Source organism: Cibotium barometz, chromosome 31 (genome assembly GCF_041138505.1).
Source record: "Cibotium barometz isolate CiBa-2024 chromosome 31, ASM4113850v1, whole genome shotgun sequence".
In the NCBI taxonomy this organism is placed as follows: Eukaryota; Viridiplantae; Streptophyta; class Polypodiopsida; order Cyatheales; family Cibotiaceae; genus Cibotium; species Cibotium barometz.
Window position 1 is genome coordinate 34,640,226 of NC_141076.1, and position 25,457 is coordinate 34,665,682.

Sequence of the window (25,457 nt, forward strand, 5' to 3'; positions counted from 1 at the left end):
CAATTGCTAGAAAAGGCTCCACTTGTTGCTGAGGAGATTGCAAACTTGAAGACTGCAATACATACATTTACTCAGCAAATGGTTGATGCATGGGGAGAAACACATATCACCCACTATATGGTATTTACCTTTCTATCTATTTACTGATATTAATCGCCAAATAGTAAAATTCTGATATGATCTTTGTTGCAGCACATTATATTTGTTTTTTCTCGACGAATATGGTCCAATGGCAATTTGGAGCACCCAAGGAATGGAGCGCTCTCATTATCAAGCTAAGGCAGCATACTTTAAGAACATGCGACATGGTGGAGGTGGTAAGGAAAAAAGTAATGCCTTGCATGAGATGTTTAATTGGTTTTATCGCAGTTTGGGAGGTCGACGCCGATAGAAACCAAAAGGGCAGGTGTCATTACTACGAAGGGTTGTAAAAAATGTCAATCTGCAAAAACGAGCAATTGCATGGCGAGCATCAAGTGCCGTGCATGGGATGCGTGAGTGGTTTGCTGCGCGGAGGCGTATGGGTCGAAAATGGGTTCCATATTAGAAAATTGTAACCTTTTTTAAGTTAGAGCTTTTTTTATTAATGTCGAGATTTTTTTTATTAATAAGTTTTTTTTCAAAAACTATATAAACCTGTGAAAGTGAGTTTTAAAATTACATTTTCACGTTCATTCACTCGTGTAAGTCAATGGATGGCTAGAACTAAGCACACTGCACGCAAAACTGAGAACCCAAACGTACCGTCTGGTGCACACAACTTAATACACGCAGTAGCCGCGGCACAGGCATTTCAACAAGTGCAAAAACGTATCAAAAAGAAGCATACAAGCATGGACAGAGAGGTAGAGACCCGACAGGAAGATGTACAGCCGGATGTGTTCTCAGGACTGGACAATATTGAGGATGTCTCCAAGCAACCTGGAGACACCGGCTCATTTAGAGCCACGCGTACACCATTCCCCCGACCTCTCTCAGAGGCTGAGCAGCAGGAGCGTGTGCTGGAAGAGCAACAACGCCAGATTGATGAGGAGGAGCATAGAAGAAGAGAGCAACAGCAAGCCCTATTCCCTCAGCAGCTACAAGAGGAGCTAAGGGTCGCATTTGAGGAAGACCAGGAAGCAATTCTGTGTATTGAGCAAGAGCAGTTTCAAAAACAGGCTGCTGACTTCTATGAAGCAGAGGAAATAAGCCATCGTGAAGAGCAGGATAGGCTCTTAGCACAAACACTACATGAGGAACTTGAGAGGCGTCAGCCCCCATCTCCACCTAAAAAACAAAGAATAAAGATTCGTGTCAAGAGAAAGAAGGAACGTGCAAACAGGCAGCAAGAGGTGGAGATGGAAGATGAGGATCGACGACAAGTAGAGGAGCAAAGGGAGAGGGAAAGACTGGAGCAGGAGGAGCAAAGGGAGAGGGAAAGACTGGAGCAGGAGGTGCAAAGGGAGAGGGAAAGACGGGAACAAAGAATTCAAGAAGCACGCAGATTAAAACAAGAACAAGAAAAGAAGAAGGCAGAAGCAAGTAAGAGAAGACTAAATCTAGATCTAGCCGAGCAAGAAAGGCGAAAAAAATTTAGAAATGATAGACAACCATGGGAAGAGAGGTCGCATCCACCACCACCCCCTGTAGCCAACAAGAAGAGAAGATGGAAACCAGGGACCGTGGCTCTGCGAGAAATCAGAAAGTACCAAAAGAGCACAGACCCCATCATGGCGAAGGCCCCCTTTGCAAGAGTTGTAAAAGAAGTCATCGACAAGTACAGTGACAGGGTCACTCGGGTACAGAGTACGGCACTGGAGGCCCTCCAAGAGGCGTCAGAAACAATTTTGGTCTCTCTGTTTCAAGATTCGGTGCTGTGCCATGCTCACGCCAAAAGGGTGACCCTAAAGCCTGTTGACATGGCACTTGCACTACGTTTACGTCAGGATAAAGCGCTCCATAAGGAAGGCTTTATAGGATAGGATTAAGCTTTTAGGCGGCGGCCTTTGTGCCTTTTGTAATCTCGACATTGTAATACATTTTTTTGAATCTATAAGATATTGTCAATGACTCGTTAACCAACGTATTCATTTGTTTCAACTGTTATAAAAGCAGACATTTCATTTCTTGTACTGTTGTTTGAATGAGAGAAACTATTGATCATGTATTAAGAGCCTTAGTTAAACAGGAACAAAATTTATATTACTGATAAGGTGATTGTGAAACATTATCTTGTTATACGTGGCATTGTTGTTGGCATTGAACAGAGGATCCTTACATAGTGCAGAAACAAAATTATATTGAATTTATTTTCGGTCCGAAAAAAAGGCTTAAAGCTCAATAAGGCCTTAGAAAAGCTCAGGGACAAAAAAAAAGTTATTTGGGGCTCAAAATCACCTGGTGAAGTCTGGCATTAGATAGAACATTTTTTATAAAAGCAACAGTTTTCTTTTTTTTTTATGGTTCTAGGCAGAGTAATCATCAAAATAAAGTGCACACAATGCATTTTTGTGTGAAAAAATGATAAAAAAAAGGGCTGTGCGCTACGGCGCGAATTTAAGCCTGGCCTGCAATTTGAAAGGCTGAAATTCGCGCCGTAGCGCACAGCCCTTTTTTTTTAATTATTTGACTCTATCCAGCATTATGTGCACTTTTTTGATGAAAAATATGCTTACAAATATCAAAAAACATAAAAAATTCTGATTTTTTTAAAATTGTTCAGATTTTGTACTGCCAGATTTCAGCTGGATGTTAAGTGACATTCAAAGAACAAATATTTGATCATTATCAATGAAATTTCCTACACATTCACATGCCTGCCAAAAGTTTAGAGGGCACAGTGCTGACACATCAAATAAACAAGAGAAATGGTTCAGACTTCTTAGAAACATTACAATTAAAAAAGTATACATTTTGTATTGATTTCGTAGAAAGAAAATTACAAGTTCCTGAGAAGATTTCTGAGAGCTTCTTTAGCTTCGTCACTCTGTGTGGTTTTCTCACCTAGGCTATTAGCTATAATAATAGGATTGGTTACACCTTTGGAGATTGAAGTGGCACAGTGGCTTAGCACGTGGCCGGTGTAGTTGCCTGCAAATGTGTACATGGCTGCCTCCCTGCTAATAAGTATACATTTGTTTGCATTATTTGCTAGCCCATCTTCGGTGAGAACCCCACTTAGAGCTTTACACTTGATGAGCTCTGCTTGTGCCTCCTCAGAGTACTCTAAATGGATTACTCGAATAAATGATGGAGAGAGGCTAGGAAGGTAATGAATCAGGGAGGTGTCTCGTCCATCGGATTGCACACGAACTCCACCTCCACATGCAGCAAACTTGTCAAAAATATAAGCTTTCTACAAGAGAAAAAAATCAGGTGTTAGTAATAACTCACTTATAAATATGAAGGCACAACTTTGATTTAAACCCACCTCAATGTCATCATCACATTGGCTAATGCGTGGGTTGCATATGTCTATACTGCTTCCACGCTGCTCAACTGATGTATCTACATGCAAGCGCTTATGTGGTTGAAATGCTTCTTGAGGGACACTTTCATACTCTGCTGCTACATTTTCTATAGCAACAAGAGCATTGGAAACAGTTTCCTCAATTGTACGTTCTGTATCATAACCTTGGAATGCTAGCGCTTTGGTAAGATCATGGTCATCAAAATCAATCTGTACACCTGCAGTCTGTTGCTCAAGTGTGTCTTCTTTGCAGAAACCAGACCCAATTGCTAATATGCTTAAGGCCTCATCCTCCCTTAACCCCAAGGATTTACAAATGTCATCAAGGAAAAGAAATTCCTTGTTATCCATGATGATGGGATTCAAAGTGGTTACATCCAACTCAGAGATCTCTTCCACAATTTCATCCCCTTCGAGGTCACGATGAGGCTCTTCATCCTCAGTTGACCCTTGTTGGAGAAGCACCAAGGCCATGGACGCTTCAGCTTCTTCTGAGAAAACCTCTTCCACCTCGCCTTTGGATTCCTTCACAAGAGCTACTTCCTTTTTCACTACCTTTCCCTTCTTTTTTTCTGTATCCCTGGCTTCTTGCAGAAACAGTGCTAACGTCATATCCCATGAAAGGAAGGTGGTGCCTACATTACCAACCTGCAATCCATAAACGGTGTCATCATCTTCGACCCTATAATTGCTAGATGTAAGCCCTTTCAAAAATCGGTTGAGCCTGAATCGGAACGACTTGTCACCATGGTACAGATGCCTGATTAAGTCCACTGGAACCCATTTAGTGGTGGATTCAGGCAATTGCACGACATATTGTGCCACTACATCATTCATGTACTGGACCTGCTCTTGAAAAGCCTCTGCATGAAGGTCTATAGTTTTTTGCATATCGATCACCCCCTCAAAAATGGCAATGTTCTCACCTGCACCTGCTGAGAGCCCAATTTTCTCAAGTTTTGCGCGTAGCGAGTTAGAGCTTGAAGCCATGGCGGGATATTGAAGGGAAATAGAAACTGCAAGATCTTAAGAATGAAATGAGCTTTATAGAGCAAAACCTATTCTTATAAAGCATTCCACTATAAAGTTTAATAAATTTATAGAACATACTTAAAAATTTTAAAATTAACAAAATTAAAATCCAAATTGCAGTGAAATACAGAGGACATTGGGACTATGGTGCAATCAATAATTTTGTATTCAGAAGTACACCGCTACAAATTATCGCCCAAAATCACTCAAAATATTACCTAAGTCTGCAACTTGACAGTCTTTCAAGCTAAGGACCCTAGGGGGCTCCAATGACACACAGAGTGTATGTTTCTCTGACCTTTGACGCATGGGTCGATTAGAAACAACAAACTTGAATTGGTTCCTTACATTAAAGGACATGACAATACGATCTCTCAACTGAGCAAAATTCCAATCATCATTAACTACCACTGTATGCTCCTCTCCTGGGTGAACTTCAATATGAAGTTCTACCTCCTCCCTAGCATAGAGATCAGAGTCCAAAGCCTCCCATTCACCATGCGAGCATTTCCACCTTCTAATAGGGTACACCATAGTTAGATTTTGCTTGCCTATCTGATACCTGCATCTTACCATTGACATTACCGCTGAGCACTTTATTACATCGCCCTTATGTTCTGCTACCTTGGTGGTCCAATCGCCTTTTAGAAATGTATCTAGAGCTTCAAAGGCCCCATCTTTGCTTATCCACATTGTTGGGGTGCGATGGAACTTGCCTGCTTTGAAAATAGCAATAAACACATGTAAAGGCATGAAAAGAGATACACTTATCCTGTGGGATCCATATGCAGCCTTTAGGCTTGACTGAATGTCATGGAAAATCCTGCGCTGAAAGCTCTCCATTGTAGTGGGGTCTGGAATGGGCCATTCCGGGCTATTTAGTGCAGGAGGAGAAATTGGCTCAAGTGCTCCAAACCTTCCCCTCTGTGGCACAACATATGTTGCAGCAATGAAAAATACTCCTCTATTTGCAAGTTCGGAACTTGTTTCCCCAGCATACATAAGCCTACCTAGATCAACATGACATGCTTCGAAGGTCCCTGTAAAACATTCTAGAGGCTGCCATTCCACACATGTTGAAGGGAAAACATCTGCATACAATAGAATACATTGGAGTTCTTGATATTCACATAGTCTTCATGCAAGCATTTCTCCAAAGCAAAGAAACATTAAACAAGGACTGAAACTTACAGTTAGTTGGGAACCGTGGTGAGTTCTCATCTTCAAGATGTATTTGGCTTGAGGTGTAAACATGTTGCACCTTTGCAAGCCGCTTTCCATCCTTGTTGCAAACTTTGAATTCTAAGATCCTTCCTTTCCAGTGATGGCTTGTGGAAGCCATGTGCCTTCGAGGAACCTTGTGTGCACCCCTCAAACTGGGCTGCATTGTTATCCACATGAACCGGTTAAAAACGGTAGGAATCCAATAACCTTCATCATCCTGTACTGTGGAAATAGCCATGGACTCGATAGTGGATGATGGCCTGCGTACACACTGAAGAGCCATAGATGGCCCAAATGAAAAGAAAGTGAATGTTAAGAATATGGCAAAAAAGCAAATACCTGCTCAGAGACAGAGAGAGAGAGAGAGCTAGCTAAAGCTTCAAAGAAGTTTGCTGCAAATCCATACACACACACACAATACACACACACACACACACACATGCACACACACACAGAAAGCTAAACCTTCAAAAGAAAGCAAATGAGAGATTGCATTAGGTGCCTGCATGCAGAGAGAGAGAGAGAGAGAGAGAGAGAGAGAGAGAGAGAGAGAGAGAGAGAGAGTCTGATAACAGAGCTTCCTCTAGAGAGAGAGAGAAGGGCTGATAACAGAGCTTCCTCTGGGTAGCTGGTAGCAAAGAGCTTTCCTCAAAAGAAAGCTAATGAGAGATTGCATTAGGTGCCTACTTGCACACAGAGAGAGAGAGACCTAGAGATAGAGTCTGATAACAGAGCTTCCTCTAGAGAGAGAAAGAGGCTGATAACAGAGCTTTCTCTTAGTAGGTGGTAGCAAAGAGCTTTCCTCAAGTTGGGGATGAAGATAGGGCTGCAAGTGAGGGTGTAGTGAGTGGTAGATGGGGAAAGTGGGTTAGTCTAAAAGGGAGGAGAGAGAAACACGCCCCTACTTTTGGAGGGAAGAGGGAAGTGAGGGGGGTAACTTTTTGAAACTTTTCCTTTAAAAAAATATTTAAAAAAAAGATATTGAAGATTTTCTTTACTGGCAGATCTGAAAAAGGTAAGATTCCACCTTTGACCACAAGATTTAGGGTCTTAATCAACCCAACGTTTTTGTACACATGTATTTTTCCTATTGGCCTTCACACTAATCATCTCCTTAATCTCATGGCAGCTTAAAGGGCCCCCATAGACCTCAACCTTCCCCTAATATGATCGTGTGCATTGAGTGCTCTAGGTGGAGCTATTTAAGGGTTTAGTCCATAATGGCTCTCTAATTGAGTAGGATATCTACCAACGATGGGAATTGGTACCTATATCTTGTTGATCACATCTCTAACAAAGTGTTCATTATCTTAATTATTTTATCATGGAATTAAGCATTTTTCTGTGATCCCTAGCCATGTGAAATTACAATAGTTCCCTCTTTTCAAATCTCTAGCAAGGTGTAGTGTAATATGAGACTTCCAATTTAGAAAAATACATTTGATATAACTTAGGTCCTCACGCCTAAGTAATATGGGTGGTGGTGGTTTTACTGCTAATCAACCCTATAATATGGGTGGTGGTTTTACTGCTGGGTGGTGGTGGTTTTACTGCTAATCAGCCCTATAATATGGGTGGTGGTGGTTTTACTGCTAATCAGGTAGGGCTGATCTCATTGCACCCCCACGCAGATCTGGCGACAGCTTCATTTTTGGTTACTGTGCTGCAGCTATGGCTGTTATGCAGTTATTTTCAGTCGGAAGGCAGCTTTGCAGCAGCAGTGTTGGCGCCCAACATTGCCATATGCCAAGCGGGGAGCAGTACCCATGCGCCGGAGGAGCTGGATTGCTGTGCTCCAAGCTCACAAGCTCCGGCACGTGAGTTTGAGTTTCCGGAGGTGAAGGTGCGGAGAGTGGGGAGGGCGGCTCACAACATGAGCGATGAGTATGCAAACAAGCTTAGCAAAGTGTACGTGATCATGCGAGCTTTGCTGGAGACAGGACACTCACATGGAGTGTATGTGCATTGAGTGCTCATGGAGCCACTGTTAGGGAATTATATTAATTAAGCCTTACATGAATCCTATTTGGGGGTGGATTGAAGAGAAAAAGGGGCTACTTGCAAGCCTTCAATCAATCCTTTTGGGCCATAGATTGAGGAAGAAAAGGGCTACCTACAAGCTTCCATTCTTTTGTAAGAAAGTATCCTAGAAAGTTGACATTCTTGCACATTGAGATTAATTTTTTTATTTTTCCCTTTCATACATTATACAAAAGTTGAATTCTTAAATAAAACCAATAATTTTCACACACATATACATTACAAAAATAATGACTAGAATCATGAAATAGAAAGTGATGGCCTATCCACTCGTGCAATTATTATTTGAAAAAATCATGAAATATGTTCACTTCAATAAAGAGAGTTCTTTAAAATAATATTGCAAGCACCTTTCATTTGAAAGTCGTATTCTTTGGCTCCTTCGATGTGAAGCGTTTTTTCAATACATACTCTTAAGGATCATTTTTGATGGGCTGGGTCACCTTTCAAAATGATAGGGTTTAGAAGAAATAGTGGCCCTTTCTTTCATAGTTTACCTTATTTTTTGACGGCCACTAAAAAAATGTGGTTGGTTTTTGCGCCAAAAAACCAAAAAATGGGCATGACACCCGTCAAAAAGCAATTGTGCATGCTCTAAAAAAGGGCTTAAAGATAATTCTTTGAATCAAATACCCACATGCACTTCTCATGGTCAGATGGTTTGTGAGCGTCACGTGGATTATACCACTTAATCACATGGAGAACGTGTGCATTGAGTGCTGTGGGTGGAGCTATTTAAGGGTTTTGTCCATAATGGCTCTCTAATTGAGGAGGATTTATGTGAATGATGGGAATTGGTGCCTATATCTTGTTGATCACTTCTCTAACAAAGTGTTCATTGTCTTAATTATTTTATCATGGAATTAAGCATTTTTCTCATATCCCTAGCCATGTGAAATTACAATAGTTCCCTCTTTTTCAATTTGGGGATGAGCGTCTCGGAGGCAGGGCATCCAGTGTGAGGGAAAGAAAATGAAGCTAGTGTGTAATATGAGACTTCCAATTTAGAAAAATACATTTGATAACTAAGGTAGTAGAGAAGTCAAATTTGGAAATTTTCATTAATAAAATAAATAGATCCTTTTTTTTTTCAAGCCGCCCCCTCACGAACGCAATCAGCTAGGGCTGATCTCATCGCGCCCCCACGCAGCTTCACTACCCTCCTGCTCTGTCGTCGCCATCGATGCGCTCAATCTGAACCGCATGGATCGCAGCAGCGCCGCCGATCAGCTCGCCGTTAACCGGGCTGCCTTCTACTGCGCTATGATCAGTGGTGCAACCTACCAAGCTGGAGATTACCAAATGCCCGGCTATGGAACAGCTGAATCCATGCCTCACAATGCCGTGCACGCTTGGACCGGTGACTTTAGCAATGCCTTCCCAGACATGGGCGATTTCGCCAACGCTGCCAGAGACCCGATATTCTATGCACACCATGCCAGCATAGATAGTCTGTGGAATGTCTGGAAATCACTGTCCCTCAACAACACGGACATCGCAGATCCTGACTACCTCGACTCCGAGTTCGTCTTCTACGATGAGAACGCGCAGCTTGTCGAGGTGAAAGTGAGGGATTCGCTTGACAGTGCCAAGCTGGGTTATGAATACGAGGAGGTTGAGAATCACTGGTGTCGTAAAGCTCTCGCAAGATGCAGTGATGTGCCCCTTGGGGAAGCCATTGATGGAGCTTCATGTTCTTGCGAGGTTAGCAGAGAGGATGACTTCAAGCTGCCGCGGCCCTTTGAACATGGAGCAGAACATGGGATTCAAGTGGACAGGAACAACACACCAGCATACTTCAGTGTCTTTGTAAACCTTCCATCCGCAAATGCATCAACACGCCATAACTGCACCGAGTTTGCAGGTGCTTTCTCCACCCTAGTGCCCACTCAGCTTGCATCACTTCACCTGGAGATCGGTAACAATTTGAAGGAGCTCAACGTCACTGCAGAAGGCAGCTTGGTGATCACATTGGTACCCGCAGCTCAATCACTTGGAGTGATTACTATTAGTAGTGTAGACATAGTATATGAATATATATTCAGCTTCACCTGCACAGTATAACTCCATGTTACAAAAGACGTTTTGAAGCTGGTCATCCAAGTAGGGCCATGGTCAGTTATAATATATATCGTCTCTCTCAATAATCCTCTCTATCTCAAGTTTCTTAGCTTATAAACCACCTGCAGGATCTCGTGATCATTATAAGGTCCGCTGCTCTAGGACCGAAATCTCAGTGTTCTAGCTAGGCTACAAATTCTACCCAATCTGAAAATGGTCCTGCTACAAGATAATCTCAATTTGACCTCTAAACTCCTCCATTTCCAAAAACACTAACAGCAATACTTTTGCTGATCAGATATCTAAACAGTACAGAGTTTTGTCATATTTTCGCTCAAAATTCTATTAAATATACAAGAAGCACTTGTAAAATTGTTATTTAAGTTTTATTGGTATGTGGTTGAGGAAAAATATTGTTCTCCGTGAGCTTAGTTACTAATTTACTACTAAACCATGTGATGCGTCACGAACGCGGCCCGTCCCACGCAAGAAATAACAATTCAAATGCTAGTACTATTAGTCTGATACATTTTCTCTGCTAACGCACATGTAACATAAAGCTATGAACGGGCCTTGTTGCGATTAGTTCGCGAATTAATTCATCTCTCAGCAAGCTATAAATCAAAGCTTTCGATTTTGACGATTGTTCTAGCTTTACTTGACAAAATGGACAAAATGGACATTGAGGGATCTGCGTATGTCCTTGAATTTCTATTAGATGCCATACCATCAAACTACAAATTTAAGGTAGATGGTATTATGGTGGGAAGAAGGTCCGAAAATGCTTTTAGTTGCATGAAATGTGTGCCTGCTATAATCCTGAAGTTTTCTTAATACAATATAATTTTGCACCCATCTATCTCATCTTGTCGATTCATTTTGTAAAATAGTTATTCAATATTATTAAGACAAGATGACCAATGTAAAATGAGAAACAATATATTTATTACAATGGTAGTATCTATACAAATTGGTTGGTTACAATGTATGAGAACAAAACACTATCTACTTTAATAGAGGGTAAGTGTTCATAGAAGCCTTGGCCTCTTCGCCTTCCTTGGTTGGCTTGGCCTCAGATTTCTTGGATGTTTTCTTTGACTTGGCATTTTTTTCCTTCGATTGTTTTTGTTTTTGAGAAGCCTTTTCCTTCTCCGTGTCTATCGTTTTCTTCTTCCCGAAATTCAACGGAGACATCATAGGTCCTTTCTTTTTCGATGGCTTCTTTGCCATCATAGGCGGGTTTGATGGTGGTGGTGGTGGTGGTGGTGAATCTGGATCTGTAGGAAGATTTACACGACTGTAGAACATTAATCTCATTTTCATTGCTCTCGCCCACCAAATGTATGTGTGTGTATAACACAAAGTTGTGAACTGCAAACAATCATGACCAAAACCTTAGTACATATTAGGATATAAAAGTTTAAAGAAAATATTTGACTTTTTTACAACTCTTTTTGATGTGTCGATCAAAAATATTCACAGCTACTCTTTTTGATATGTCTACTAGAAATTTTGATTGCATATATTTCCATGTTTTTGCGACCTCTCTATCCACATGAGCTTCCATCAGTTTGTAATGGAACCTATAGCAATGATAGTCCTTGTTTAGACTTTTAACTAAAGCTTTATTACAAACTTAAAAGTTATCATTTATGTTATTATAACTTACATGCAAAATGAAAAACTGATGTGGAGTTTTATTTTCAAAGGAGTGGAGGATGGAGTGTTCCTTTATGCATTTAGATGCCCTGCAAAATAACAAATCACATAAATTATTCAATCTAATACACAGTGAGTCTCAAACACAATCTCTATTAAAATTAAAAACTTACAATTTGGCTTCTCCATGCAGACCAAGCATGGATTCAAGAAAAACGTCTTCTTTTTTTGATATCAATTATAATTACACTCCAATGGATCCTACAAAATAGAGAAAAGAAAAAACAATTGATAGAGATGTATAAAAAGATAAAAAACAAAGTAAAACATATTTAAAATAAAATACTTACTTTTCATTATAAGGTACAATTACATATTACACCTTTTCAATGTCGCATCTCCTCATCTTCGAGCCTTGCAAAATTGGTGCTTGTTTCTCTTACATAAAGAGAGACTATGGGGTCTAGCAACAAGATAGCAAAATAGGCCTCTGGGGGTAGGGTAGACGAAAGAAGCCTACCAAAAACAAACAAGAGGATAAATTAGATAGTTATCTTGAGAAAACAAATCAATAGATAAATTTTCAAAAAAGATAGCTTACATACTTGAGAGATAGCTTACATACTTGATAAATTTTCAAAAAAGATAGCTTACATACTTGAGAGATATCAAGATCACAACATGATTTATTTCTCGATTTCTGTCTGGCAGCATATACATCTCTGAAGAGATACTCTGCACAATCAGCAAAATCCTTCACATGAACACAAGTTATTCAGGTACATTCCTTAAATCTTGTAGATTGTTCTCTTTAAGGTCTATCAACTCATCTCCCATTATTCTTTCTTCATCAACCCTCCTTTCTTCCTCAACAGCCATCTGTTCTTTGCCCTTCTCGATCTTTATTTCATCTGCACCCCTAGTGTCCCTATCATGGGTTACATCCTCAATCTTAATACCTGCATCCTTAAATTTTCTAGCTAGTGGTACATTCAAAATATTGAATGCCCTCCTGGGGTCACTCAATGGTATAGGATGCAATAACTTCTTAAATCTGTATCTTATTAGCTTGTAGGTGTGCATGTCTTTGTCAAGAAGAGTAACCCTATGCACATGGGCAGGACAAATGTAACTATCAATAAAAAAGTCTATGATGAAATCCTCTGCAGCCTCTTGAAGGGCACATATTGCATTGCGAGTCGGAGTCAATCTCATCCCAAGCTTCCATTCATCACAAACCTATCTCACAAGTATCATGAAGGTAAGCTTGGGTATGAGTAACTCGACATGTTTCTAGGCTTTCCTTATCTCTCTCAGGGAATTCACATTGATTCTTTTTTTTTCAACTTTTGCTTTGACAATGCGCTTTCACTTTCTGCTTTCTCTGCTAACCCTGGTCCAACCCTCCTTGTTGTTTTCTTTGTTCTAGCCATCTTAAAAACAATCAAATCTGACTTCATATAAAAACATGCTTCATTTTCGATACAGATATGATGGAACATGATATCTACATACTATACTTCAGACATGCAAAGTACAACAATTCATATGTACATGCAATTTGTAGAGACCACTCTGGGAGAAAAGAGAATTTTACACGAAATTCAACTACCTAGAAATAGGTGCAGGTTGGTGTGGGAGTCTAAAGCAACAATGTAAAGACAACGCGATATAGGATAACGTGTGTAACCGGATCATCCTAATTGCACCATCTTTGCTCAAGCATTCCCGAGCTACTGCTGCCATTTCATGTTGAGATATCGAGCTCTAGTGAGGCGGTGGACACTGATGACCCGCCTGGGGGATAGGCCCCGCACTTACACCACTGGCATGGTTGGTGAGATCTTGGGTGATATGCAGCCAGTGGGATGACAGGCTGTGTGACAGCCACTCTAGAGACTGGCATAGTTATAGCGCCAGCTCATTTAGTCGGGTTCACACTATAGAGAACCCGTGTATGTATTGGTTGAGTACCTCTCATATTATGTGTACTCTTATTCTTGTATATGGTGTGTTGAGTGTTGAGTAGAGAAGAAGAAGATTTTCAGCCTCTCACCTTGTGTGTTCTCTATTAGGGTTTTGTGAGTGTGTGTGTGTGCTTGCAAGAGCTCAAGCTCTCTTCCCCCCTGCATCTTTTCATGGTATCAGAGCCTGGTTCGTGCTAAGGGCTGAGCTGCAAGCAAGAGAACCACAGGAAGTGGTACGAGGGTAAGAGCTTCAACTACTCTTCCCTATTGTGTTGGTGACTACACCCTTGTCGGGAGCTCTACGGGAGGCACCGGCAAACGGTCTCTGATTGAGGAGCTTTCTTCGCGGGAGTAAAGCTACAGGGCAACTATTCAGTCCTTTGGACTCCTTTGGACTGAAATTTCCAGGCCGAAAACGCGTTTCGGACGCGTCTGGACCTCCGTTTTTCAGAAAGCAGGCGATTTCGAGCACTGCGGGTAAGTCATCGATTCTCTGCAGAACTCTGTTTTAAGAACTGCAGGAAGACAGATTGACTGTGCAGACATTGTGGGTGCTGCAAAGAGGTCTACAATTGCCATTGGGTGTATGTATGCACATTGAAGTCACTGGTTGTGACATTTGAGAGTACTAGAGTACCGCTGTGCAGACAATAGAGCATTTGTGCAGAAAAACCAGAGTGCAGTTTCTGGTAAAATTGTGTGTTTGGCAAGATGTCTAATGATGGCATAACACAGATTATGGCTGAGAAGCTGGATAAGAATAACTTCCATGCTTGGAGGTTCAGGTTGACTAATTTCCTGATGGGAAAAGGCTATTGGGACTACATAGAAGGTGAGCATGAAGAGGCACCGGAGATACCGGATATAAATCCGACTGCTGCAGATGTGAAAGAGTTTAAAGACTGGAACCAAGGAGCCAGGAAGGTTATGTATTGGCTTTCCATTAGTATACAGGACACCATGATTGGGCACATTCAGGATGCCAAGTCCCCCAAGGAGGCGTGGGACACCTTGGTAAAGCTCTATGCAACAAATACCAAGGCACGTAAGATACAGTTGAAGAATGAACTTCATACTGTGGAGAAAAAGAGCATGTCTGTGAATGACTATGCGCTGAAGATAAAGGGTATTGTGGAATCCCTTGCATCTATTGGTGTGTCAGTAGATGATGATGACAAGGTGGAAGTCTGTCTACGTGGTCTCGGGCCACAATACAAGGCGTTTAAGACGTCTATTCAGACTCGGGAAAACATTCCCAACTTTACAGATTTGGTGTCTATGCTGATTATCGAAGAGAAGAACTTGGGTGAAGACCAACAGTCTTCACAAAGTAAAAACAGTTCAGAGTAACAGGCTTTCTACACGAGTTCAGGAAGAGGACGAGGTAGAGCAGGCCGTGGACGCGGTCAAGGAGGTGGCCGAACAGGTAATCAGAATTATGGCCAGCAGCAGCAGCAGCAACAACAACAGTCCCAGAATCAACAACAACAACAACACGCAGGTGGAAGAGGCAGATTCAGAGGCAGGGGGAGTCAAAGAGGCCGTGGAAATTGGCAAAGGCAATATAATGATGCACGTGAATGTTATTATTGTGGTAAGCCTGGACATGTGCAGTCAGAATGTTATAAGAAACAGGCTGACATGCAAAATGGGAAAGTGCAGCAAAACAACTATGCATCCTCAAGCAGAAATAATGAGGATAATGAAAGGTTGTTTGTTATGCAGCATGTCGTGAATGCCATGTCTGAAAATGTTGATGCAGCACAAAAAGATAATGTATGGTATGTGGATTCAGGCGCTTCGAACCACATGACGAGTCATGGGGAGTGGTTCAAGGAGATGAAAAACCCAGAAAGACCAGGTTTTGTGGAAACAGGGGATGACACTGCTCATCCAATTGCCCACATTGGAGATGTGCCATTGTCTATGCAGGATGGCAAAGTGAAGTACCTTGCAGATGTACTTCATGTACCGAACATAACAAAGAATCTGGTTTCAGTTGGCCAGATGATTGAGCAGGGTTTGCAGGTTAGGTTTAACCCTGATGGGTGTTATGTCGAAGACTTTAAAGACAAGTGCAGGTTGGTTGCAAAAGGCAACAGAGTGGGCAGAATGTTTACGTTGGATGTAGACATGCCTGAAATGAGTGCTGCGATGTTTGCAAATGGTTCAGGAGTTGTTGCAGACACAGACATATGGCATAAAAGAATCGGACATGTAAATGTGCAGAGATTGAAGTCTATGCAGACAAAAGGAATTGTGACAGGGCTGCCAAAATTTAAAGTGGAAGGTATGCAGAAAATATGTGAAGCATGCCAATTTGGGAAGCAAACAAAGCATGTGTTTCCACGTAACAGATATGTGAGCAGAAATGCACTAGATGTTGTGCATTCAGATGTATGGGGTCCTACGAAGACCGTGTCTATGGGAGGCTGCAGGTACTATGTCACATTTATTGATGACCACACAAGGAAAGTGTGGGTATATTTCATGAAGGAGAAGAGTGAGGTGTTCACTCATTTTCAGAATTTCAGAGTATTGGTTGAAAAGCAAACAGGGAAATATGTCAAGTGCCTCAGGTCAGATGGAGGGGGAGAATACCTCTCCAATGAGTTCTCTGAATTCTTGAAGAAGAATGGTATTCGGAGACAGTTTACATGCAGATACACTCCGCAGCAAAATGGAGTTGCTGAGCGGAAAAAAAAGGCACATTGCTGAGATTGCGCGAGCATTGATGGAAGAGAAGAATATGCCGCATTGCTATTGGGCTGAGGCTGTTTCTACAGCAGTATACATCATGAACAGGACTCCAACTGCAGCCATACATGATGTAACTCCAGAGGAGAGGTTTACTGGCAGAAAACCAGATTTGTCTCATCTGAAAGTCTTTGGATGCATTGCATATGTGCATGTGCCAGATGAGCTGAGAACTAAGCTGGATCCGAAAGCTGAAAAATGTGTGTTTATTGGATATTCCCTTGAGCAAAAGGGATACATGTGTTATAACCCTGCTACACGTGAGTTGAGGGTAAGCAGGGATGTTGTCTTTGATGAGATGAGCAGCTGGTATGCTGCTGAAAAAGAAACTGTTGGGGCTGATGTGAGTGGAAGTGTGGTTGCACCGAATGTAGGTCAGCAATCATAGTCTTTGAGTGGACCAGGAGAGTCCTCATCTAGTGGGTCTGTTGATAGACCATGGAGTGGCAGGCTGCGTCATAATACCAACCCTGCAAATGTGATTACTACATCACGTAAAGGAAAAGAGAAAGTGGTTGAGCCCCTTGGTATGCCTGACATTTCTGCAGGGCATTCTCATGTTGATGGAGAGTCTAGTGGCTCAGATATGAGCCTTGATGAGGAGCTTGGGATCCCAGCTATGAGAACACCTGGTGTAAAGAAGGCTATGGAAGCCATGAATGAAAAGCTGCGAAGATCAGGGAGAGTGAAAAACCCTGTGCAGAGATTTACATATGATGGTTATGTGGCACATCACTATGCATATATGGCAAAGGTTGTGCAGGTTGTAGAGCCCACATGCATTGATGAGGCTGTTGGAAATGTGTATTGGGAGAAAGCCATGGATGAGGAGATGGATGCACTATATGGAAATGAAACTTGGGATTTAGTGCAATTGCCAGAAGGCAAGAAAGCCATTGGATGCAAGTGGGTGTACAAAGTTAAACATAACAGTGATGGAAGCATAAACAGGTACAAGGCTAGATTGGTAGCCAAAGGATATGCGCAGACATATGGGATTGATTATGAGGAAACTTTCAACCCAGTTGCCAAGATGGCAACGGTGAGAGTTGTGATAGCAGTGGCTGCGTCAAAGAAATGGTCTTTACATCAGATGGATGTAAAGAATGCATTCTTGCATGGGGATTTGCAAGAAGAGGTGTATATGCTGCAACCACCTGGATATGAGGATGTGGGTCACCCCGAGTATGTTTGCAGGTTGAAGAAAGCCTTGTATGGCTTAAAGCAAGCACCAAGAGCATGGTCTGACAAGATTTCTGAATATCTTGTCACTATTGGCTTTCATGTAGCCAATGCAGATTTCTCATTGTATGTGAGACATGGTGATAGAGGGGTTGTGCTTGTTGTCATCTATGTAGATGACTTAATCATTACGGGGGACCATGATGCAGAGATCTTTGATGTAAAGATCTTGCTAAGACAGAAGTTTGAGATGAAGGATCTGGGGGAGCTCAGATATTTCTTGGGCATTGAGGTGATTAGGTCACCACATGGTATTGGATTACTGCAGAGACAGTATGGCTTGGACATGTTGTCCAAGTATGGTATGACAGGCTGTAAGCCTATTTCTGTGCCATTGGATCAGAATGGCAAGTTGAGTGCAGATTCAGGAGAGATCTTGGAGGATCCTACTATGTACAGGAGCATAGTAGGAAGTTTGATCTACATGACGATCACCAGACCAGATTTGAGCTATGCTGTTGGGTTGGTGAGTCAGTTTATGCAGGTTCCACGGAAACCGCATTTGGATGCAGTGAGACGCATACTGAGGTATGTGAAGTCTACTTTGCATTGTGGACTATTCTATGAGACTGGGGCAGAGATATGTGTACATGGGTACACAGATGCTGATTGGGCTGGTAGTATCTCAGACAGAAGATCTACCAGTGGCTTCATGTTTTCTTTGGGGAGTGCTGCTGTGACTTGGAGCAGCAAGAAGCAGCCTACGGTTGCTCTATCGAGTACAGAGGCCGAGTACAGAGGAGCTGCTATGGCAGCATGTGAGGTAGCTTGGTTGAGAAAGCTACTTGCAGATTTGGGTCTATCAGTGGATAGACAAGTTGTCATTTTCTGTGACAACATTAGTAGTATACAGTTGGCCAGGAACCCAGTCTTTCATGCTCGTACGAAGCACATAGAGGTCCACTACCACTTCGTCAGAGAGAAGGTCTTGGCAGGAGACCTTGACCTTGTTTATGTCAGCACAGAGGATCAGGTAGCTGACATCTTCACCAAAGCATTGGGTACAAAGAAGCTCCGCAGATTCAGGGCTTCACTTGTTGGTGTACATGAGATGGAGTTGAGCTCGAGGGGGAGTGTTGAGATATCGAGCTCTAGTGAGGCGGTGGACACTGATGACCCGCCTGGGGGATAGGCCCCGCACTTACACCACTGGCATGGTTGGTGAGATCTTGGGTGATATGCAGCCAGTGGGATGACAGGCTGTGTGACAGCCACTCTAGAGACTGGCATAGTTATAGCGCCAGCTCATTTAGTCGGGTTCACACTATAGAGAACCCGTGTATGTATTGGTTGAGTACCTCTCATATTATGTGTACTCTTATTCTTGTATATGGTGTGTTGAGTGTTGAGTAGAGAAGAAGAAGATTTTCAGCCTCTCACCTTGTGTGTTCTCTATTAGGGTTTTGTGAGTGTGTGTGTGTGCTTGCAAGAGCTCAAGCTCTCTTCCCCCCTGCATCTTTTCATTTCACTCATACATATGCTACTGCTGCAAATCATACCCTCTCCTGTGTGAAAGCTTCAATTGGGAAAGACTCTTGACTAGATGGCCGGGGCCCTGCTTCAGGCAGCGGTAGAGGAGTCTCTGGAGAAGGCTCTCCACTCAGCCGGATGGCATAGCACCATATTCCTGGTCGGGTCTTGTCGTTTGTCTTGAGCTTGTGCCATAGTCATAACATGTGGCTGGTGGGAGAGAGAACATATAGTTGTGTACGAGGCATAACCTAGAATGGAACAATGTCGTGATAAACGGTATCGCGTGCTATCGGATTTTCATATCTGCATCATCTTTCCTGTCGCGCCAGAGTGAGCTACTGGCTGGGATGTGTCATATACGTGCTAAAGCTGGATGTGCTACTTCTATCCTTGCAAACATGGCCCAGAACCTTACACATGCTTACACATGTCATCGGCTGTCCCTCCCTAACCTTGTCCTTCCTCCTCCTCTCCCGCTCCTGCTGTTTAACCCTATAAGTTAGTTGATCGTGGGCAGTCCTGTGACGTTTATAACAATGCCCTTTTTCTGCATTCATGTCCCTCTGACTCCTCTTGCAATAATAATATTGTCGTCGTTGTTCGGTTGCACTTCTTCTCCTCAATCAGATGTCTCCACCCCTCCAGCTCTGATTCCTCTTCTCCTCCTGTTGTTCCCCTCTCTTACAGCCTGTTATTGGCCATCATCCTTTTAGCCTATGCCAGTCCTTGTCTTTTCAGGCTAAATGCTTAAACTTTTATTTAAAAAATTGAACCTAGTGTATCATAACATATTTCAAGAAAAGTAACAATAAGTATTTCTGCACAGATGAAAAAAACAAGTATCTTCTGGTTGTATAGCCAAATATGAACAAAATCCCAACATTTTTTTCTAGATTCTTATAGTGGCAAAACCAGAATCACCAAATGTGCGATTTACATTTCTTTTCTAGATTCTTACATTTTTTGCCTAAAGGAAAGCGATTTATTTACAAATTATCTAAATTAAACACATGGAAATTCAGAATTTGATCAGAATAAGCACACCTCTATGGTTGTGGAAGAACGACGCATATATCAAATTTCAACAACTCTGGTCTGTGATTATTGCGTTGTTATTTCAATTGGAATTAGACAACCTTGGCTGGACACCACTGGGACTCGGGTAAAGATAGGATCCTACTACCAATTTGAACACCACTAGAGCTGTTTTGAAGACCAAGAGGAGGAGCTGGGGGGTGAAGACCAAGAGGAGGAGCTGGGGGGGTGAAGACCAAGAGCAAGAGCTGGGGGTAAGGGACACCTATTCTTGCACATACGGTTAAAAAAAATATCCCGGCCAATATATTTATAGATGACCTCAACTATGCCATGTGGTGTACAAAAAATGACCTGTACAAGGACACGTGTATCCACATGTGTGAGTGTTAATGCACACGTATACACACGTGCGACAACCTCACACGTGTGATCGCACGCTAACATGTGGCTTCATATGTGTGAATGTATGTCGATATGTGGCCTCGCACGTGTGGATGGGTGGCATGACCACATGGTATCCGTACTATTCCCACGTGGCACCACATGCTTATAAATAGCTTGTTAATTAATTATTATTTTTTTCCTCTAAGCTGCCCGAGCACCCTTTGCCTCTGAGTTGCCCATTGCTAGTCTCTCCCCTGCCTTGTTGACTGAGCTACCCTTGCCCTTTGCTAGGCCCCCTGAGCTGCCCCAGCACCATGCCCAGCCCCTTAAGCTACCCCATTTTTGTGACATTTTCCCATCTGCCAGACTAGGGAAAGACAGTGCAATATCATCAATCTTTTGACACCGGATTGCTACCTTCGCGTTGTCTTTCCAAGTTATGCTTTGCTCATGTGGTGATCCTCCTCTGAGCTCATGGTGATGCTCCTTATCTCATAAAAAATTACTTTGTCCCTGATATTGCTCGCTATTGTAAGGGTGCACGGCCCTCCTTCCCTTGCTTCCCCTACTCATTGGCACAAAAACCCCAAGGCCCTTCTTCCCTTCTCTTAACCCCGATCTATAGCCTTATCTACAGGGTGGCCACGGGCAAGGCCATACTTCTGCTCTCTTTGTGTCAACAAGGTGCAAAGCCTGGCTCTCCTCTGGTCCTCGCATCACAGGCAATTAGGGCATATATCTTTGCCTCTTCTCTCTACCCCTGAGCTGCCCCAACACCCTGTGGTGCCCCTCATCTCCCTGATATAGCCTAGTGTAACACAGTGCAATTAGATCAATCCGACCAAAGTGGATTGCTCGTATTATGCTATTTTTCCAGAACCTAGAATTTCCTATTGTATAACCCAACTTCCTCATAATTTCTTTTTGTTGGATAACACAGCTTCCTCCAGCTGCCCCCAAGCCTCACAATTTCTTCTTGGTTGTATAACCCTTAGCTACTTATAGCTTTTAACTACAAAGAGATGGCTTTAGGTGATGAAGGTGATCCTGTTGACAGAAGAAACACTAACAGAGAGACTCTTTGACTTCCTACAGCTTGTAGGTGCAGAAAGTTTATTTGATTGCTATAGAGAATCTTTCAATGTAAAATTTGAAGTGAATTCAGTGATTGATCACTTCAAGGACTATTATGAAGAGGAGATGCAAGTTTTATGTGCATTGATAGATGATAGTAGAATTCTTATTGAGGGTGTAAGGCTTGATCATCTTAGCATGTTGTCACAAACAACTTTAGAAAAGGCCAGATTACAGAAAAAGTATGACATACTTCCTGACCATGTGAAGGTCACTATGGAGCATTGCACGCTACATAGTAGGAAATGTAAGCTTCTTCAGCATCATGTGGCTTTTCTTTTCTATCTTCATGTACAATCAGGAATTGAAGATGCTGAAGGAATAGTCTAGATAGTTCCACTGTCCAGCCTGTAGCATTTCTAGGATTCCCATTTCTTTAGTATGAAGAATGGATAACTGTCTGATTCAGAGAATTTTTCCTAAGATCGAAAATCGTCTAGAAATAAGTTAGAAATTTGTTGTAATTGATGGATGGATCACAGAGATACGAGATTCATGATTTTCATTAAGAAAGTCTAGGTTTTGAAAAAAGGGTCTTGTGAAACCAACACCAAAAATGTTCTCGTGAAATGGCTTTTCATGAGAGAGGAAATCAAACTCAATGGGAAAATCTTACTTGCATAGAAACTCTGTTTTTGTAAAGGACTGTCTTACGCCAGAATGTTGGAGGAAGCATTTGGCTTATTGTTTAAAGGAGAGTCTACGTTGCAACAACTGGTGGGGAGTCATCGAAGGACATCTCACGACAAAGCTTGCCAAGGTCTTGACCAGTCTCGGTACGATTAAAAATGGTATGCTTTCGGTACGATGGGCGAGGGCCGATGAAGCGGTCCCTGAGTGAAGTGCTAGGACACCTAAGGAGGATCCTAGAGGGTTCTGACGAGGCAATGCACTGGTTCACAGCGGCTGCTAGGACACCCATACGTATGTCGAGGGAGATCTTTATGGATTGGTAATAAATTATTTAAGTGAACTGGAAACTATGAAATTGGATCTCGTTTGGTTGACTAGCTGGTCTTCAACGGAGAGTCCGGATGACACTTGTTTGTAAAAACAATCTAACTAGAATATTGAGGATTATGATGGAAACAATGTGGTTTTATTATAGTTTTGTCTTGAAAATAGATGAATCTGAGAAAAAGGTAATTTCATATAATTGGGTGCGTAAGTGGTATGTCTATTTTATATTTTTGCATGAGTGCCGGCTAGGGGGCCTGGGAACTCTTTTCCCTGGTACCCCTCGGGACAAAACACAACCAAATTTCTATAAAGAGGGATCCCACCAATATAGTGGTTGGGCGGTTGGCTAACCCATGGGCCAATTGGGGTTAGGTTAGATCGGTGGATTCCTACACTAAATTTCAGTTATGTTCAAGTTACGATAGTTAAAGTAAGTCACAGAGAGATTCTTGTTCTATGGGAAAGAATCAACTATTATGCCTCGCTTGAGGGGACAAAAGCGATGATCTCTATGAACCAAGTGCAAGTCCCTTCCTTGATTAGACCATGTAACCTACTACTACGGGTTCGGCCAGAATAGAAAGGATAGTTGCGGCTCTTGACCCTGTTAGATAAATTCTTGTTAGAAAATTTTCCTGGAGGAATCACCCATTTTCGGTCTCGATTTTGGAAGAACCGATGAACTAGTCCCTTGCCCGGACATCCGTGGGGGCGAGGCCTTGAGTGGGAAGCTCTGCCCTGCGCAAGAGGTTGCTACTTTCGCTTGCTAGCACACTCGAGAGTTTTATGCGTAGAGGGCACAGGGATCTCATAGCTGGTATCAAAGCTCTGTTGAAAGCTCAAGAATCGAAGATGAATTTTGTCTGAATTTTATAATAAAATCTTAGAAAGGTACATTCATATGTTGTATTTTCATTCAGATTAAGCTTCATTGATGAAGACTTATAATAATTGATAAATTGGATTTTATAGATGGACACTCCGTACTTATTTGGTATACCCGATAGGATATGATTGCCTTGCTTTTGAGCATATCCTCTCCTCCACCAGGACTCGAACGAGCAGGGCAAATCTTGCTAATCATTTCGAGGAGTTGTATTTTCTGGACCTAGTGGAGAGACGACAACATATGTGGTACTCAATGCAATATGTCCATGCCTGTTGTTGCAATCAGTGTGACGACAGATGCTGAGACATAACGTCTCTTTAGATATGGTTCTTAGGATAGGGGTAGTTCGTGGTGTTATACTTTATCACCCCTCACCTCGAGATTTTAGAATCACTTGTTTTCAGGCTTCTCAGTTGTTTTATTCCGAGGAGTAGGATTGTAGCACCAATGGTGGTAAGGGCATCGCAGCATGTCCACAGCGCAGTATCGCCGTTTCATGTGTATGCAATTGAGGCACTGACTTTTGGAGCCATGTTACTCTATGTATATATTACAAACCTTATGTAAATAAAGAATGTTTTGTGAAAGTTCCAGTTGTCCAAGTGATTATGAACACCAGATATTGAGTTTAAAAGAATAAGTTTTGTTTTCTCAGGACATATGTCGTGGATCTATAGTAGAACGATCACCTTGTTGAATGAATTAATTTTGAACTTCTTAAGTCTTAGAATCTTGGAACGAAGTTAAATAGAAAATTTAACGATGTATCATTTTAGTAGAATCATGAGACGTGCGAATCGTGTGGTAGACAGCCAGATCCTCACACGGATGAGAATGAGCTTGACCTTGATGTTCGCAAAGCTCTACACAGGTCTTAGCTAGGTCCCTTCAAGAGTGAAGGGGAACACTTAGGTGAGGCCGTAGAAAAGTCCCTTCAAGAGTGAACACTTAGGTGAGGCCGTAGAAAAGTGAATCGAAGCTATGGAGGAGTACTTCGATGTCACTGGTTACAAAAAAAGTAAGGTGGCTCTTGCGAGGCTGAAGATTGTAGAAATAGCCAGAGTAGCATGGAGGAACCACTACGAGACAAACTGCTTAGATCGGAACACCTAGACGTGGGACAATCTCAAAGCATACCTCAGGAAGAGATTTTGTCCTCCAAGCTTCTTGGAAACAAAGATGAACGAGTTCCTGGAAATGAACCGAGGGAAACCGAACCATGGAGGAATATCACCAGGCATTCGCTCTTCTCCTCAAATACTCGCCACCTCTGGATGAAGAACATCTGATGGCCTGGTTTATCTGGGGAATGAACGAACCTTTGGATACCTTGGTGAAGAATGCTAAGCCAGTTTCTATGGCCGAAGCAGATGGCGAAGGATTTTGCCAAGGCCTTTGTTGTCAAGGTCCCGTCGAAGCTAGCTCCCTCGTCCTTCAAAAGATTCCAAACCCCAGGAAGTACTTCCAACTTTCCATCTTCAAAGAGACAGCAAGGTCCTAATCAAAACTAGGAGATGGAAAGTTTCAAAATGGAAGGAAGGCCTTTTCCTCGAAGCACATTTTTTGGAACTTCGGCTCTTTCCAGGATGCAGAAGGAAGAGCTTCGAAGTGAAAACAGATGTTTTGGATGTCAAGGTTTTGGACACCAGCTCAAGGATTGCCCAACTCCTTCTATGTCAATGGGCCAGGGAAGCCAAGGTCCTAGAATGCCAAGAACGACTCCTTTGCATCAACCTAATAAAGGTCCCTCCTCTCGCCAAAATCAGGGCAACCCCCGAAGAATGCCAGCTCAACCTGCAGTCTCAGTGCAAAGTAGTCTCAGAACCCCCTCCCAGAATTGGGGAAGCCAGAGAGAGAGAGTTCCACCCCAGACAGCAGCAACCAGAGCCGCCACAATAGTTGATGTAGTGGAGGAAGAAAGAGGACAGATTTATGCCGCCATTGAACATCAAGGGCAGAATCGTCAGTTCTCGGTCCTTTAGACTCCTGCAGAGTACAAGGGTAAGCACTTTAAGCTTTTGATTGATTCAGGTAGTACACATTCTTTTATTTCCCTTGGATGCTTGCGTAAGTTAGTCCTAGATCAGAAAACAGGAAAACCTATGCAAGTAGAATTGGCCAGTGGGAAGATTCTTTTCACACGTGG

At 42.4% G+C, this 25,457-nt stretch overlaps 1 protein-coding gene across 1 annotated transcript; it reads left to right on the forward strand.

Annotated features, from left to right (window-relative positions):
* The first annotated feature begins 8,950 nt into the window (after positions 1-8,950).
* Positions 8,951-9,811, forward strand: LOC147620782 (polyphenol oxidase, chloroplastic-like). Its single transcript, XM_086825355.1, has one exon. It carries the CDS (start codon positions 8,951-8,953, stop codon positions 9,809-9,811), a length of 861 nt encoding a protein of 286 aa, XP_086681481.1.
* Positions 9,812-25,457: the final 15,646 nt, after the last annotated feature.

What these genes read in the sequence shown, in the direction of transcription:
- LOC147620782 (XM_086825355.1), top strand. Translation starts at nt 8,951, where the DNA reads ATGGATCGCAGCAGCGCCGCCGATCAGCTCGCCGTTAACCGGGCTGCC.